Raw genomic sequence first — 14905 nt, forward strand, 5'->3', positions numbered from 1 at the left:
TGTCTGAAGCAGACAGAATGATTTTGATGTTAAAAGAGAGCACCTGAATAATCTACTCCATTTTACCTCGGGCTGTGTGTAATTAGATTAACCACGTTTTAACACTGAATGCCTGTTTAGTTTTAATAAAGCTTAGACATTATTAAAATGGATACAGCTGCCACACATTATCAGACATGTAAGATAAGATGCACTCAGGGTGAGATGGTATGTCATGATAAATTAACTCAACACTTTGTGGCGATGCAGCAACTCTCCTGAAGACAGAGGCAGGCAGTCTGCCAGAGGGGAAGGTGAAAATCCACCTGGAGAGTGACAGATCTTTATTGGATGTGGATGAAGATGATGTAGAGAAGGTATTTAATCATCAGCTCAACTCTGAACCTCATCAGTTAACAATGGCTCTGCTCGAGTGCGAGTGACCTTTGACTCTGACCTCTAGGCAAACCCTCCAATGTTCGACCGAGTCGAGGACCTGGCCTCTCTACAGTATCTGAACGAGTCGAGTGTGATGCACTCTCTGCGGCAGCGGTACGGCGGCAACCTGGTGCACACCCACGCTGGGCCGAACATGGTGGTCATTAACCCCATTAGTGCCCCCTCAATGTACTCTGAGAAGGTAGGCTGCAGCCTGTGCATATACTGACACATCTCCTGCAGAATATGAGAGCGGAGAATAAATCTACAGAGATAGTCACTGTGTATAACCACTCCCCTCCTCCACTGTCCCTTTGTCTTTCCAGGTGATGCAAATGTTCAAGGGCTGCAGGAGGGAGGACACTTCCCCTCACATTTACAGCATGGCGCAGACTGCCTATAGAAACCTCCTGACAACTCGCCAGGATCAGTCCATTGTGTTGCTGGGGAAGAGCGGCAGTGGCAAGACCACCAACTGTCAACACATCATCCAGTACCTGATTACCATCGGTGGCAGCACCAACAAAACCTTCTCCAGTAGGTTTGAAAGGATCCAAACACTAAATAAGAAGAATAAAAATTGACTGCATGTTGTTGTGAGCTCCTACAAATGTCTGTGTGTGTTTGTGGTCTGCAGCAGAGAAATGGCAGGCAGTCTACACTGTTCTGGAGGCGTTTGGAAATGCCTCCACCTGTATGAACGGGAACGCTAGTCGCTTCTCTCATATTGTTTCCTTGGACTTCGACCAGGCGGGTCTGGTGACCTCAGCCTCTATCCAGGTACAAATAACCATATATTTAGCTCTTTAAATCACTGGCACTGCTTCACCGAATCTCCCACTCCTATCATCATGAGTGTCGTGAACTCGTATAGATTTTCTCCAGCAGGCTTTGTTGTTTGTTAACTTTGACTTCCACTGTCTATAATGAATGATCTTGTCCGCTCTGCTGTGGCCTCACAGACCATGCTGCTGGAGAAGATGAGGGTGACCAGAAGACCAGAGGGAGAGTCCACTTTCAATGTCTTTTACTACCTGATGGCTGGAGTAGACAGCTCTCTCAGGTCAGGGTTAATACACTGATGTATTGCAATGATGTGTTAATGCTTTTGGAGAATATGGCTGATTTCCTTCCTAATTCTACTGATGCAGATGAAAACAGACATGAGAGATGTTGATGGCTTTTTTTGTTGTTCATCAGAACTGAGCTGCACCTCAACCACTTTGCTGAGAACAATGCTTTTGGAATCTTGCCTCAGACAAAGGTAAATAACACCTGTTAAATGTAGAAGGCCTGGAATGGAAACTGTGTCCTTTTATAAAGCTCAATGTCTAACGTGACTTTTATATTGATGCATGTTGTGTGTTGGTCCAGTAGTAGACTGTACATAGATAAAACAAATCACTTGATCAACATCAGCCAGCTGTGTCACAGTTTACTGTTAACTTTGCAACACATACAAACTATACAAATGACAAAAGGTCAGAAATTGTATTTTGAAAGTTTTGCTTTGAGATTTTTCAATGGTGTTTGAACTTATAATTTGACAGGTCAGTCGACCTCCCATGTCTTATGTTAAGACATTTTATGATTGATAGCTCAGTAAGAATTTGATTTGATTATCATATATGTGCTGCCTGTCAGACTGAGGATAAGCAGCGCGCCTCCCAGCAGTTTTCTAAGCTCCAAGCAGCCATGAAGGTTCTGGGGATCAGTGGTGATGAGCAAAGAGCCTTCTGGCTCGTCCTTGGGGCCATTTACCATCTGGGAGCTGCCGGAGCTACTAAAGGTACGAGAGCCCTAACCTAACCCCCCCCACACACACACACACACACACACACACACACACACACACACACACACACACACACACACACTACAGTACATGATGAAATCACCAAAGTGGTCTGAAATGACCTGTTAGCAGAAATCATTTTAATAACTCTGTGTAATATCTGAAATGTAAAGCCTGCTTTATGTCACTGTAGGTAACATCCTCTGTGTGATGCAAGACAGCTGTAATTCAGATAACTGAATTATGCATTTGCACTTTAAAAGAGTCAGTGTGCAGGTTGTTGGACTCCTCCATCTCATTGATCTACAGCTCAAAATAAAAAATTTAGGCAGGAACATTTTGGGATGAGGGTGTGACAGGACGCATCGCCACAGATTCATCCTACAGCATCTGGTCTCCGTAGTTTGAGCTGCTGTTAGAGCTGAGATATGTTTCTCTGTTCGACCTGATGAAGCCTTACTGCGTGAACGAAGCACCGTCTGTGTCACAGTACCTGAAACAAACCGAGTCATTGTTAGGAAACACTGTTGAAGCACAACCACAGAAAAACACACACATCAGTCTCATAGTGACATTAAGGTCTGACAAAGGTTTATCTGCAATAGAAGAATGCATCAGACGACTGAAGGCAACTGCTCTTAAACACAAGGATTTGTTCTGGTCTTTTAAGCTGTGAGTCTGATGAAACCTAACATCAGTCAGACTGATTGTTTTTTTTATTGTAGTTGTAAAGTAATAGATATGCCTCTCACAGAGCATTTGACTTTCATTTTAAAATTAGATATGTGCCATTTAAAAAGGCTGGAGCCATGCAAAAGATTTTTATGATGGGTGAGTTTAGTATTAGTCATATTTTATTTCTAAATATGAAGGGCCCTTTGGCTTTTCAAGGATGGAATTATTTATGTTTTTCTAATAAATGTCTGTCCAAACAGAGATTTAAAAGTCGTTATTTATTCTAATCTAAAATGACTTCTTCTTCTGCTGCTGCAGCTGGATTCTCTGTATTTATTAATTTCAACTCTCTTCAGTGCAGAACTGACTGGCAGAGTCAAAGTCCAACTAAGGAATCTTCATCTATCTACAAAAATATTTTTATGTGACTGACATTACAGTTAACCTGATGTGTAGTTTTCTGTGCTTTGGAACCGGTTACCAAACACAGCGTATTAAAATAACATGCAACATGAAACACACACGGACTGTGTTGTAGCAATGGCAGCATCTCTGTATTTTCTGTTATTGATATGTTTGTTCATTTTTCACTCTCAGTGCTGTAATTGCCAGTCACTTGTGCAGAATTGCTTGCCAAAGTATCTTCAGTGATTCCCTCCAGCTGGCTGCCAATCTTTCTGATGGCAGCGTAACACCATCCAGGAACAGTTTTTAAAATTTACAGCTATGAATATTGTCCTGCGCAGCATCTGCTGTTGGGAATACAGACCCTAAACAACTTTGTTCTGATCGGAAAATCACTGGGTGACTTGTGGACTCAGGATTCCTGTGGTTCCCATGAAGAAACAATGCCTGATGGGATAAAAGTTATGACCAAGAATTGACCTCAATTAGATTTTGTCTCGTGGTCTTAAAAATACTCCACGCCTTTTAAAAAATATGCTTCTGCTGCCAGGACTGAGTTTGTATTTTACCACACAATATAAAAAGTACATAAAGGCCGTTCACTGGCAGCTTCACAGTGAGACACAAGAGGGCAGCAATGGTCTCTAATCCAACAGAACTAATTAAAGGCACCAGCGGAAACAGCTCTGTGTGTACTGTACTGTCAACACTTGTGTCTGGTTAGTGCAGTTATAAAAAGGCTTACCACACTGAGTCTGGGTGCTTTTTAAGTGCATGTGTTGTATGTAGTTTTTTGTCTGTGAGACTCATGAACTTCTTAATGTTTTATTCAGTAATATTCAATTATATTGGAAAACCCAATTTCTTCTTTGATGTTTTACCAGAATTTAAATAGCTGTGGTGGCGAATATCTATCAAAGCAAATATTTAAATGTCTTTGCTTGTCTTCCCTCCATCCTGCTTATCATCATGAAGAATGTGCAGGGCTTCTGCAGCGCTGATGAAACAGATAGAGCCCACTACTCTCTGTGTGAAATCCCTCAGGTTCTGTCTCATGTCTTAGAAGATACCACTTCATGGTGGATTAAAACGGAAGTTTGTGCTCCTATCTGCATGTTTCCATCAGCAGCCAGTAGATTAAAGAGAAACTTGTCTTTTCTGACAGAGGTCTTTATGTAAATAAATTAATTGTGTCCCCACTAATGATAAGTTTTGCTTTCATTCTAAACATGATAAAATGGGCAATTATTACTTCAGCTTCAGACATTTTCTCAACATTAAACAATAGAAGCTTTTACTTGTAGATGCTGACTGTCTCATTTTCAATATTCAAAGTATTTTCAGCATGCTTTTGGTTCTGTCCTCGCCAGCTGTGTCAGTGTCAGCTTGACCAGAGACGTAATCCCACACTGTCACAGACAGGATTGTCACAAAGCTACCAGGCTAGCTGTGTGCCTGCAGTAGTTGGCAGAAGGGCTAATGGACGTTTTCATGCATGTGTCTCAGCTGGCAGGAAACAATTTGCACGTCATGAGTGGGCCCAGAAGGCAGCCTACCTGCTGGGCTGCACCCTGGAGGAGCTCTCCTCCTCCATCTTCAAGCACCAGGCCAAGGGCACCCTGCCCAGAGCCAGCACCATCCGCCAGGCTTCTGACGAAAATGGCACAGCAGATGCAGGTACTCCACACACCACATTTACCAACAGACTCTTTCTTCTTCATTTCTCACAGCCCCCACCCCCCCTCGTTTTCTCTTTGTCACTTTCACTCTGTTTGCACACATACACACATTCGCCTCTGCTCATCACCTGAGGGAAATTGCATGCTCTGGAGAAAGTAAAGCTTATCTTAGTAATGAATACCACAGCTTTACAATGGCTATTGACAGATAAGTGCACACACTATGTAGGGACAAGCAGTTTTGGTTCCACTCTTCATTCATTGTCCTTGAAATCATAATTGCCTCACATTGATTTTTCATACGTGCAGGTCTTCTGACTTCCATCAGGACTGCGACATACTTTGAAGGGCAGGAGGATGCAGTTAAAACTCTATGACAGCAGGGATGGGCAGAGTTGACCTCTGTTTTACCTTCCCTCTATCTGCCCTCACACATGAGCATATAGTCATAGATGTGTGTGTGTGTGCGCGCACATGCACCCCCAAGCACCATAAACTCACTATTTTGTGTGATAGTGGACTGAATTAGGAGAACTTAACAGGTGGCCATTGCCGCCAGGCACAGACATGAGTATGAGCTGTTTGATCTGACTGATTCGGAAACACCTGAGTCCCTAAATGACTCTGCTTTACAGACACAATTTCAGACTCAGTTTGAATACTTTATGCCTTTGGGCATAATGTGCTCAAATGTACTAGTACATCCTTGTCGAAGCAAATTTACTGACTGTTGTTTCAGTCAAAAACAGAATGTGCTCTTCTCATTCTCCTGGTGTCATGTTGTTTGCAGATGAGATTGTTGCGAGCTGACTGTTTTTGATTGTTCTGTGTCTGACTGCTTCTCATACCAGGATCCAAGGCAACAGCCATGGAGTGTTTAGAAGCCGTAGCATCTGGACTTTACTCTGAACTCTTCACTATCCTCATCTCTTTAATAAACCGGTTAGTATCTCAGTAGTTTAGTGAAGCTGTGTCAAATTGAGGACGTCATGGTTTTGGCTGCACCATTATCTAGTGGAAATGTGTGGATGCCTTGTGCTTTATGAATATTTTCTTTTAACTAATAATATTTGACATCTTGAGTAAAATTATATGATAAAATTTACATTACCATAATTTTGGGGGGTTTAATTGTTGGATTGTAATGGGTTGGATGGGTGGTTTAGGAAGATAAGAGACTGTTTGTAATGTAGGAGTTGGATTTCGGCCGTAGGACAGACTTTGGATCATGTTTGGTGAAGGTTACAGTGAGGGATGTGGTGGAGAGAGCTAAGGTTAAAGCTAGGGGTTATATGCAGTGAATGTAATCAATAGAACACTGTCTCAAAGTGCTAATGTTTGTGTGTACATGTGTGTTTGTGTGTGTGTGTCCTGGGTGCTTCAGGGCCTTGAAATCCAGCCAGAACTCCCTGTGCTCTCTGCTCATTGTGGACACACCAGGCTTTCAAAACCCCAGGCTGGCGAAGCGTGAGTGCGGCGCAACCTTTGAGGACCTCTGCCACAACTACACTCAGGAGCGTCTGCAAACCCTCTTCTACCAGCGCACCTTTGTTCAGGAGTTGGAGAGATACAAAGAAGTGAGGATATGTGAAGTGTTGTGCACTGGGCATACATGTGGCCTCATTCTCACTGTCTCTCCTCCCCCTGTATCTTTTGTCTGCTGCTTTCTCACCAATATATCAACTCCAATAGTGTATGTGTTCACACATCAGATACGCCATCCCTCCCACCTGTCACAAGCTGTGACAAGCCAAAGTAGTTCATGTGTTAGACCTCCTCATTAGTGATGCCAGTCTTCACCTCCTCTGCAGAGATCAAAGTAAAGCCACTCATAACTGCTGTCGGGAGACACGCCCACCTGCACAGCGGTGCTGCTGCAGTGATGAAGGAGCAGGGCTGGGCCACAATAACTGGCCACAGAGAGTTCAACATTTTTACACCTTATATTTGTCCCAACTCTGATCTTAGAAGCATTCTTCTTATTCAGAGCTCAGCTGATAGCATGCTAAAGTTGAGCTGAGATCCTGATTATATTACTTTAATACTGTAGAGAAGGATCCTGGGAATTCCCACCCACATCCCACCCACATCCTCTGCCTGGGAGAAAGGGATTTTTGAGTGAAATTAAGTATTGCATAAATCTGTGTAGTGTAATTCTCTCTTTTCAGAACATCTGGAAAATATAAGAAGCTGTGAAACTGTCATTGAAAACTAGGTCAAACTCATTTGAAACAGCACACAGTATCAATAGTGGCAGTGACAGGCAGGTTAAACTGTGAGACACACAACAGGGATATGCTTTATGTTTTCAAATTGCGTGCTGCAGCTGAGTGGATAGCTTTAGTGTTTCCTCTGCGAGCTGACTCTCCTCAGCAGAGAACAAGAATCACTCAGGCTACTTCTCACACACGGTCAGCGTGAACACTGGCATCTGTCACGGCCACACTATTAACACAGCCAACGTTTTCCCACATTTCCTGTGCAGCATACACGTAGTTACTGTGAGCTGCCGGATGCCTGTTTTGCTCTGGTGTAGGTAATTTATTATTTTATTATTTCCACTTAATTCCGCAAATGTTGTCATCTGCAGCAGTAATGAAATCTGTTAGCTTTTCCATTTACCTATAGGAAAAGCTGCTTCAGTAAATGCCAGGCGTTCTTGTTCTTATAATAGATTTGTTGATGCTTTTGATTTTCTTACATTTAATATGAATTACTTTTTAATATCCATAAAAACCCTTGGAAATAACACCTGCTTTGACATTAAATAAAATTTCAAATTTTAGAAGCTGGAAACAGCAAATGATTGACAGGATTCATCCATTGATTATCGATTAGATGTGTGACCCAGGATACCTTGTTGAAATCAACATCCATGTGCGCGGGGGTCACAGGTGTCTCAGAGCACTCACGGGATCAAGGGGTGTCTTTAGACACTGTAGGTAACTGTCCCATTTAAATGCACTGAGAAGAAGGTTTTTATATCTTGTCATGTACATTAACACCTACATGACACATATGTCAGACCCCCCTTGATTAAACATATCAGTGTAGAGCCATAGAAAGATATTAACCAGCCTTGCATGCTGAAGACTATATCAGATACTGAATAAATCATATAAGGAAATTCATTTTTTCATCTTTTTACGTCTCCCATAAGCGTGCTTGTGTGTGTTCATGCAGGAGAACATAGAGCTGGCTTTAGACGACTCAGAGCCCAGCACATCTCTCTCTGTGGCAGTGGTAGACCAAGCCTCAAGCCAAGCGCTGGTGAGTTCAATGCTTTATTGTCTCTATTAACATTACACTCTATTCTGACTTGCACAGTCACTTATTTTTTCTTGACATTTTCATGTATAAATCTGGTATTTGTATAATAACTGCTTCTCTGAACAGCTGAGGGACTTGCATGCCTTTCATGATCTATTTTCACACAGTGCTCTCTGGGCACCCTGTTTGTATTCAACAATGAATATCAGGTTTAAGCATTAGATGTTTTCTTTTTGTTCTTTATGTGAGTTTTTGAATATTGAATGGTGCTGTTTGGCAGGCTAGAAAGAGAGGGAAGCAGCAGGAAAAGAAAGGTTAGAGAATTGACTTCAAGAAAGAAAATCAATGTTTGGCCTTTACAGCCTGTGATGTGCACCATGGAAACAGAAATGGCAGAGTTTAGAGAGTCGTAGATCACTTTGGTATCATTCCAAGACGTTTGATTTGAGTGCTGCACTTTTAAAATGGTCCCCACTGTAATGGGAACGTCATCAGAAGCAGTGAACTGTTGTACATCACAATACAAACCAAAGGGGAAAAAAACACTGATTCCTTCAAGTCATTTCTAAAGTCAACTCTGGAGATCCGCCGCTTAGAAGGAAAAGACATTTTGATCAAAGATTTTCTTTCACTGTCAGATGATTTTTTTTCTGTTGTTGCCCAGATGTCCGTTATCACAAACCGCCTTAATGCTCAATTCATTGCAAGCCTCATAGATGTCATATGTCTCCTCCAAACTGATACTGTGTTGTATTTGCAGCCAGTGTAGTGTACACTGCTGATAAGGATGTCTCCAGTGTAACTTCCAGATAGCTGCTTAAACAGTTCTTGGTTTTGTGGATTTGGTTCCCAGGGTGCATTCAGGCATTAGTTTACCAGGCTGGTTACCTTAGAGTGGACTGGAACAACTATGACTCATTCTACAACTTTACCCAGAAAGTGTAACACTCAAACCCTTGGTTTGTGTGTATGTACAGTGGCAAGAAAAAGTATGTGAACCTTTTGGAATTTCATGGTTTTCTGAGTAAATTTGTCATAAAATGTGATCTGATATTCATCTAAGTCAAGGGTATTGACAAATATAATGTGTCTTAAATAATACCGCAAAAAAAAAAAAATTGATCTTTCATGTCTTTATTGAGAATAACCAAAAAATCCTCATAGTGCTTGTGGAAAAAGTATGTGAACCCTTGAATTAATGACCTCAAAAAAGCTAATTGGTGTCAGGTTTTAGCATACCTGGAGTCTCGTTAAGACAATGAGTTAGGGGGTGTGGACTAAAGCTACTTTGACTGATAAAAACCCCTCAAACTTTTGGAGTTTGTTTTGCAAAAGAAGAACACATTTATGTGAGCCATGCCTCGCCAAAAACAGCTTTGAGGATCTACGATCAAGAACTGTTGATTTACATAAAGCTGGCAAGGGTTACAAAGTGATTTCAAAGACTTTAGTAATTCACCAGTCTACAGTTAGGCAAACAATATACAAATGGAGACACTTTGGGACTGTTGCTACTCTACCAAGAAGTGGACGCCCAGTCAAAATGACACCAAGAGCACAACGAAAACTCATCAATGAGGTAAAGAAACAACCCCGAATGACAAAGATTTGAAGCCATCATTGGAACTGGCTAACATCTCTGTTCATGAATCTACAATACGTAAAACATTGAACAAGCAGGGTATCTACGGCAGGCCACCACGAAGGAAGCCACTGCTTACTAAAAAGAACATTGCTGCACGCCTGAAGTTTGCAAAAGAGCACATTGACACTCCACAGCAGTATTGGCAAAATGTTTTGTGGACTGATGAAACTAAGATTGAACTATTTGGAAAAAACACCCAGCTCTACATCTGGCGTAGAACGGGCATGGCATATCGTCATGAAAACATCATCCCAACCGTAAAGTATGGTGGAGGAAACCTCATGATTTGGGCCTGCTTTGCTGCATCAGGGCCTGGCCAGCTTGCAATCATTGAGAGGAAGATGAATTCCCAAGTTTATCAGAGAAATCTTCAGGATAACGACCCAAAACACCGGAGCAAGTCCACAACAGAATGGTTCCAGAAAAACAAAATCCGCCTTTTGGAGTGGCCAAGTCAGAGCCCAGACCTCAACCCAATAGAAATGCTATGGATTGACTTGAAGAGAGCCATACACATGATACGTCCAAAGAATATGGCAGAGCTTAAGCAGTTCTGCCAGGAAAAATGGGCAAAAATTCCTCCTCAACGATGTGCAGTTCTGATCCAGAGCTACAGGAAGCGCCTGGTTGAGGTTATTGCTGCTAAGGGGGGGTCAACCAGTTATTAATTCTAAGGGTTCACTTACCTTTTCCACTGCCATTTTGAATGTTGAATGAGTGTATTCAATAAAGACATAAAAGATCAGATTTTTTCTTGTGTTATTATTTTAGACACATTATATTTTCTGAATACCCTTGACTTAGATGAAGATCAGATCAGATTTTGTGACAAATTTATTCAAAAAACCATGACATTCCAAAAGGTTCACATACTTTTTCTTACCACTGTAAGTATGAATGCCGTTTGATTCTGGAAACATAAATGAACCCGTGTGATGCTTTGACTTCGGTACTTTAGGGGTGTTTGGTTTGTACTGGACTCAGTCTTCACATCATCTGGACAAATTGTACAATGTTTGAAAGCTCTGAGTCTGATTGAAGACGGGGGAATCTGAACAAAGCTTTGATTGATCCTCGTATCACGTCAACAGCTGTTGAAACAGAATTGCTTCAGACTCCAAAGTGTTTTCCACACAGTGATTGTACAGGAAGATGTTACCACCTGCTGGGCATTGTTGCCTGTCGCACCTCCTCCGGTGCCCATGGGTCAGCTGCAGGATCATCAGCCAGAAACCAACATTCACCAACGTTTCGCTCCTTTAATTCTGGTACGTCTCCTGGTGGCGGAGCAGTGACAGGGACGTCTCCCTGTCACCCCCTGCAGCTGATAGGTGTTCTCCCCTGCGGCTGTTATCTGGGGTTAGGTGTTCTTCCCCCAACACCTATCCTTCCTCCTCAGCCAGAGCCAAAAGCTCCCTTTTTCAGCCTCTTCTGCCAGGTCCTTTGTTGCCTTCCTTAACCTCCCTCTGGTCACTCCTGCATCCCTCAAGAGGCGTGTGGTTGACAGCCCCAAGAAACCTCGGCATCCGACCTCCACTGGGTAGATGGTAGTCTTCCAGCCAGCCTCCCGGCACTCAGGAGCCAGCTCTGAGTACTTGGCCTTCTTGCGTTCGAAGGCAGCCTCAATCCCCTCCTCCAGTGGTACTGTGAGCTCGATGAGGTGCACAGCTCTTGCCTTGGTTGACCACACAATTATGTCTGGCCGGAGAGATGTGGTGGTGATCTCCGTGGGAAACCGGAGCTGCCTGTCAAGTTCAACCCTCATGTTCCACTCCTGGTCGGGGGAGAAAGGCCTTGCTGTTTCTCTCGGCCTGGTGCTTCTCCTTACACCTCCTTCCGAGACAAAGATGGTGGGATCCTCTGCTGATGGTGGTTCTTTGCTACCCTGACGACACTCCTCCAGCACTTCGGCTAGCTTACTCAGGACCTGGTCATGGCGCCATCTGTAGCGCCCCTGTGAGAGCGCGATCTTGCAGCCTGACAAGATGTGCTGGAGGCTTGCGTTGGGAGCATTCTTCGTTCCCAAACCACTGGTGAAGGTTCCGAGGGCAGGGAAGCGTGTCGTAGGTTGCACGAATAAGGAAGCTGAGCCTTGCCTGTGGAATCTTCCACACGTCTGACCAACTGATGTTCCTGTTCGCGATTCCCTCCCAGGTTGTCCAGCTTCCTAGCTGACCCTGCGACACGGCCTTGATCTTATAGTGGTCTTCCTCCATCCTCATCACCTCTGCCACCACCATCTCCTTCCTCTCCTTGCGATTGGCCTTGGACCAAAAGCGTGGCGCCTCTCCCCATCCTAGCCCTGCTCTTCCTGCCTGGACTCTGCCCATGATCTCCCAGTGTTGCAGCCGACCGACGGCTTGGTCGACCTCGGTCTGGGCATTCCACTTGCGGCCAGTTGGAACCTTGGCATTTGCGTTCCTTACTGACTCGTCTGTGGACTCCCTTAGCTCGAGAACCAATCTGGTCTTCTCTTGCATGTAGCCCAACTGTATTGATTGCAGTGGCAGCTGCAGCATATTTATTCCGAAGAGACTGGCTTCAGATAGGCACTGTGGCAGCCCCAACCACTTTTGGATGAATGAGTTGGCTTTTCCATCCATCTTACTCACGGTCGATGAGGGGATCTCACTCATTTTCAGGGGCCACATTACCCTCCTGTAGAGAGTAAACTGATAGCACCAGACCTTGTACTTCCCAGGGAGTTGGCTTTGGTCGATCCTTGCTAGGCCGTCAGAGAGCTGTTTCATGACGGTTTTCCCGATCTGTTTGTCAGAAAGCTCCGCAGTGTACTGCCTCCCCAGGCTTTGATGGGTTGCTCTGAGAGGAGTGGGTTTTTTTCTCCTCCAACGACAAAGGTGGTGCTGTCATTTCTGACTCCTCTTCTGAGTGACAGGCTACGAGACTTGGAGGGCTTGATCCTCATTCTTGCCCATGACATCAACTCGTCCATCCTCTTCAGCAGTCTTGATGTGCATGCTGCTGTCTGTAGGAGGCTGGTGACATCGTCCATGTAGCTCCTCAGTGGGGGGAGCCTCTGACTAGTTGGCAGTTTGATCCCTCCAACCATTTGCCTTGACCCAGTGAGGATTATCTCAAAGGCTGCTACAAACAGTATTGGAGAAATGGCGCACCCCATCGCGATTCCTACTTCAAGCCGCTGCCAACCGGTGGTGAAATCCCGGAGGGAAAAGCACATCTGCAGGTTGCTGAAGTACTGTGCTACCAAGTTCTTGACACAGGTGGGCATGTGGAAGAATTCCATGGCGTAGTTGATCAGCTGATGTGGGACTGATCCATACGCATTGGCAAGGTCGAGCCAGATGACATGCAGGTCAGTCTTCTCCTGCTTGGCCTTCTGGATCTGGTCCCAGATCATCGTGGAGTGCTCAACACATCCTGGGAAACCTGGGACCCCTGCCTTCTGGCAGTTGGTGTCGACATAGCCGTTCTCCAGCAGGTAGATGGTCATCCTTCTGGCTAGCACTGAGAAGAAGATCGTTCCTTGTTGTTGATGTTTCGGAATTGGCCGATGTCTTTGGAGTTTGTTTCCTTGGGGATGAAAACTGCTACCGCTCTTTGCCACTCGGATGGGATGAGTTGCTTTTTCCAGGCAGTTCTCATTAGGTACCATAGCAGCTCTAGTACCTTGGGGCAGTTCTTATAGAGCTTGTAGGGGACTCCATTGGGGCCTGGTGCAGAAGAGGACCTTGCCTTCTCCACGAATTGCCTGACTTCACTGAGCTTGAGGGGCATGATGTTGAACTCATCTGTCGGCTGTGCAGGCCGAGGTACGTATCCAGGTGTTCCTAGGGGGACGCTCCTTTGCGGATCGCTGTACTGCTCTTTGACATGTTGTTCCAATTGCTCCCTGGTGGTTTCAAGCTTGCCGCTCTTCTTTTCCTCCAGCAGCTGTCTGGCGTGCTTGAAGGAATCCTTGAAGAAGCTGGCTCGCTCTTTTTGCTTCCGCTTGCTGCGCTTGCGGATGCGTTCAGCTCCGCAAAGCCCGGCTAGTCTTTTCCTGACCTCCTCCCACAGGGCTTTCAGACTCTCTTTCTCTGCGTGGGTTGCCTTCTTCCAGTTCTTGCGAAGGTGCCGACGCCTTTGCACCAGCTGGAGGATTTCCTTTTCCCTCCTTCCCTTCTCTCTCAGGGCGGTCCTCTGTTTGAGGACAATTTCGCCAAACCTGTCCTTGCAGGTCTGGTATATGATGTCTCCAATCTGGTTAAGCTTAGACTCAGCCCCTCCATGCAGTGATTCCTCTAAGATCTTGATCAGGTCTGTGTCCAAAGTGCGCCATGCCTCTGCTTCGTTTAACTTCAGCCATTTGAGCTTGCTCCTTCTGACTGGTTTCTTGGACTCTGCATTTGGCTCTGTTCTGTCTGAGGTGGTGAGGACTGGGTCTTCGTGCTCACGTGGGGGCTCGGCCTCCACCAGAGGGCCTTCTTCCTCTGTGACGCTTGTGCCTTCAGCGACGTTGGGTCCATTGGCTCTGTGGTTTTTACCCCGGCGTTTGGTCCCTCTTGTCTCACCTGCTGTCGCAGTGCAAGGTTGCTGATGGCCTTTCTGACCACACTTTGCTTTCCCCTGGTGGATTTCTGGTGTTCTTGTTGTCCGTTTCCATTGTCGTCGTCGCCGTGTGGTCCGTCCTGTTGGGCCCATCTTTCATCCCGCCTCTCGGAGGGCCCGCGGGTTGTTTTCTCTTGTGACTTTTTGTACTTAGGTTTGGGTGTCTCTCTCACGAGAGAGTAGTGGGTTGGGTAACTAGCCGCCCACTCCCAGTGCGGTCTTTCCCTGCTGCTATCCAGTCTTTCCTGGTTGTCAAATGATATTATGACAGAAAAACTAGGCAAGGTAAAAAAAAAAAACCTTGAATTTCTATCATGTTTGTGCCTCAGTAACTTTGGTTCAGTATCTGTTTTTGATTGTAAAATTGAAACCCTTCTCATCACAGACATATGATGGTGATGAAAAGGATGAAGAACAGTAAACATTCTATTCTGGGCTTGTGTCTGGTAA

At 44.8% G+C, this 14905-nt stretch overlaps 1 protein-coding gene across 1 annotated transcript in view; it reads left to right on the forward strand.

Moving 5' to 3' along the window:
* Positions 1-14905, forward strand: part of LOC111222167 (unconventional myosin-XVIIIa-like) — a 63185-nt gene that overhangs the window by 14676 nt on the left and 33604 nt on the right. Inside the window, exons 3-13 of the mRNA XM_022745756.1 lie at positions 250-356; positions 443-619; positions 744-954; positions 1055-1197; positions 1380-1480; positions 1618-1681; positions 2062-2206; positions 4799-4969; positions 5823-5913; positions 6356-6548; positions 8155-8241. Of these exons, the coding sequence (XP_022601477.1) occupies positions 250-356; positions 443-619; positions 744-954; positions 1055-1197; positions 1380-1480; positions 1618-1681; positions 2062-2206; positions 4799-4969; positions 5823-5913; positions 6356-6548; positions 8155-8241 (1490 nt within the window). The remainder of the gene's footprint in view (positions 1-249; positions 357-442; positions 620-743; positions 955-1054; positions 1198-1379; positions 1481-1617; positions 1682-2061; positions 2207-4798; positions 4970-5822; positions 5914-6355; positions 6549-8154; positions 8242-14905) is intronic.

The sequence above is a fragment of the Seriola dumerili genome, unplaced genomic scaffold, assembly GCF_002260705.1.
Source record: "Seriola dumerili isolate Sdu_G_001 unplaced genomic scaffold, Sdu_1.0 BDQW01000091.1, whole genome shotgun sequence".
Lineage (NCBI taxonomy): Eukaryota > Metazoa > Chordata > Actinopteri > Carangiformes > Carangidae > Seriola > Seriola dumerili.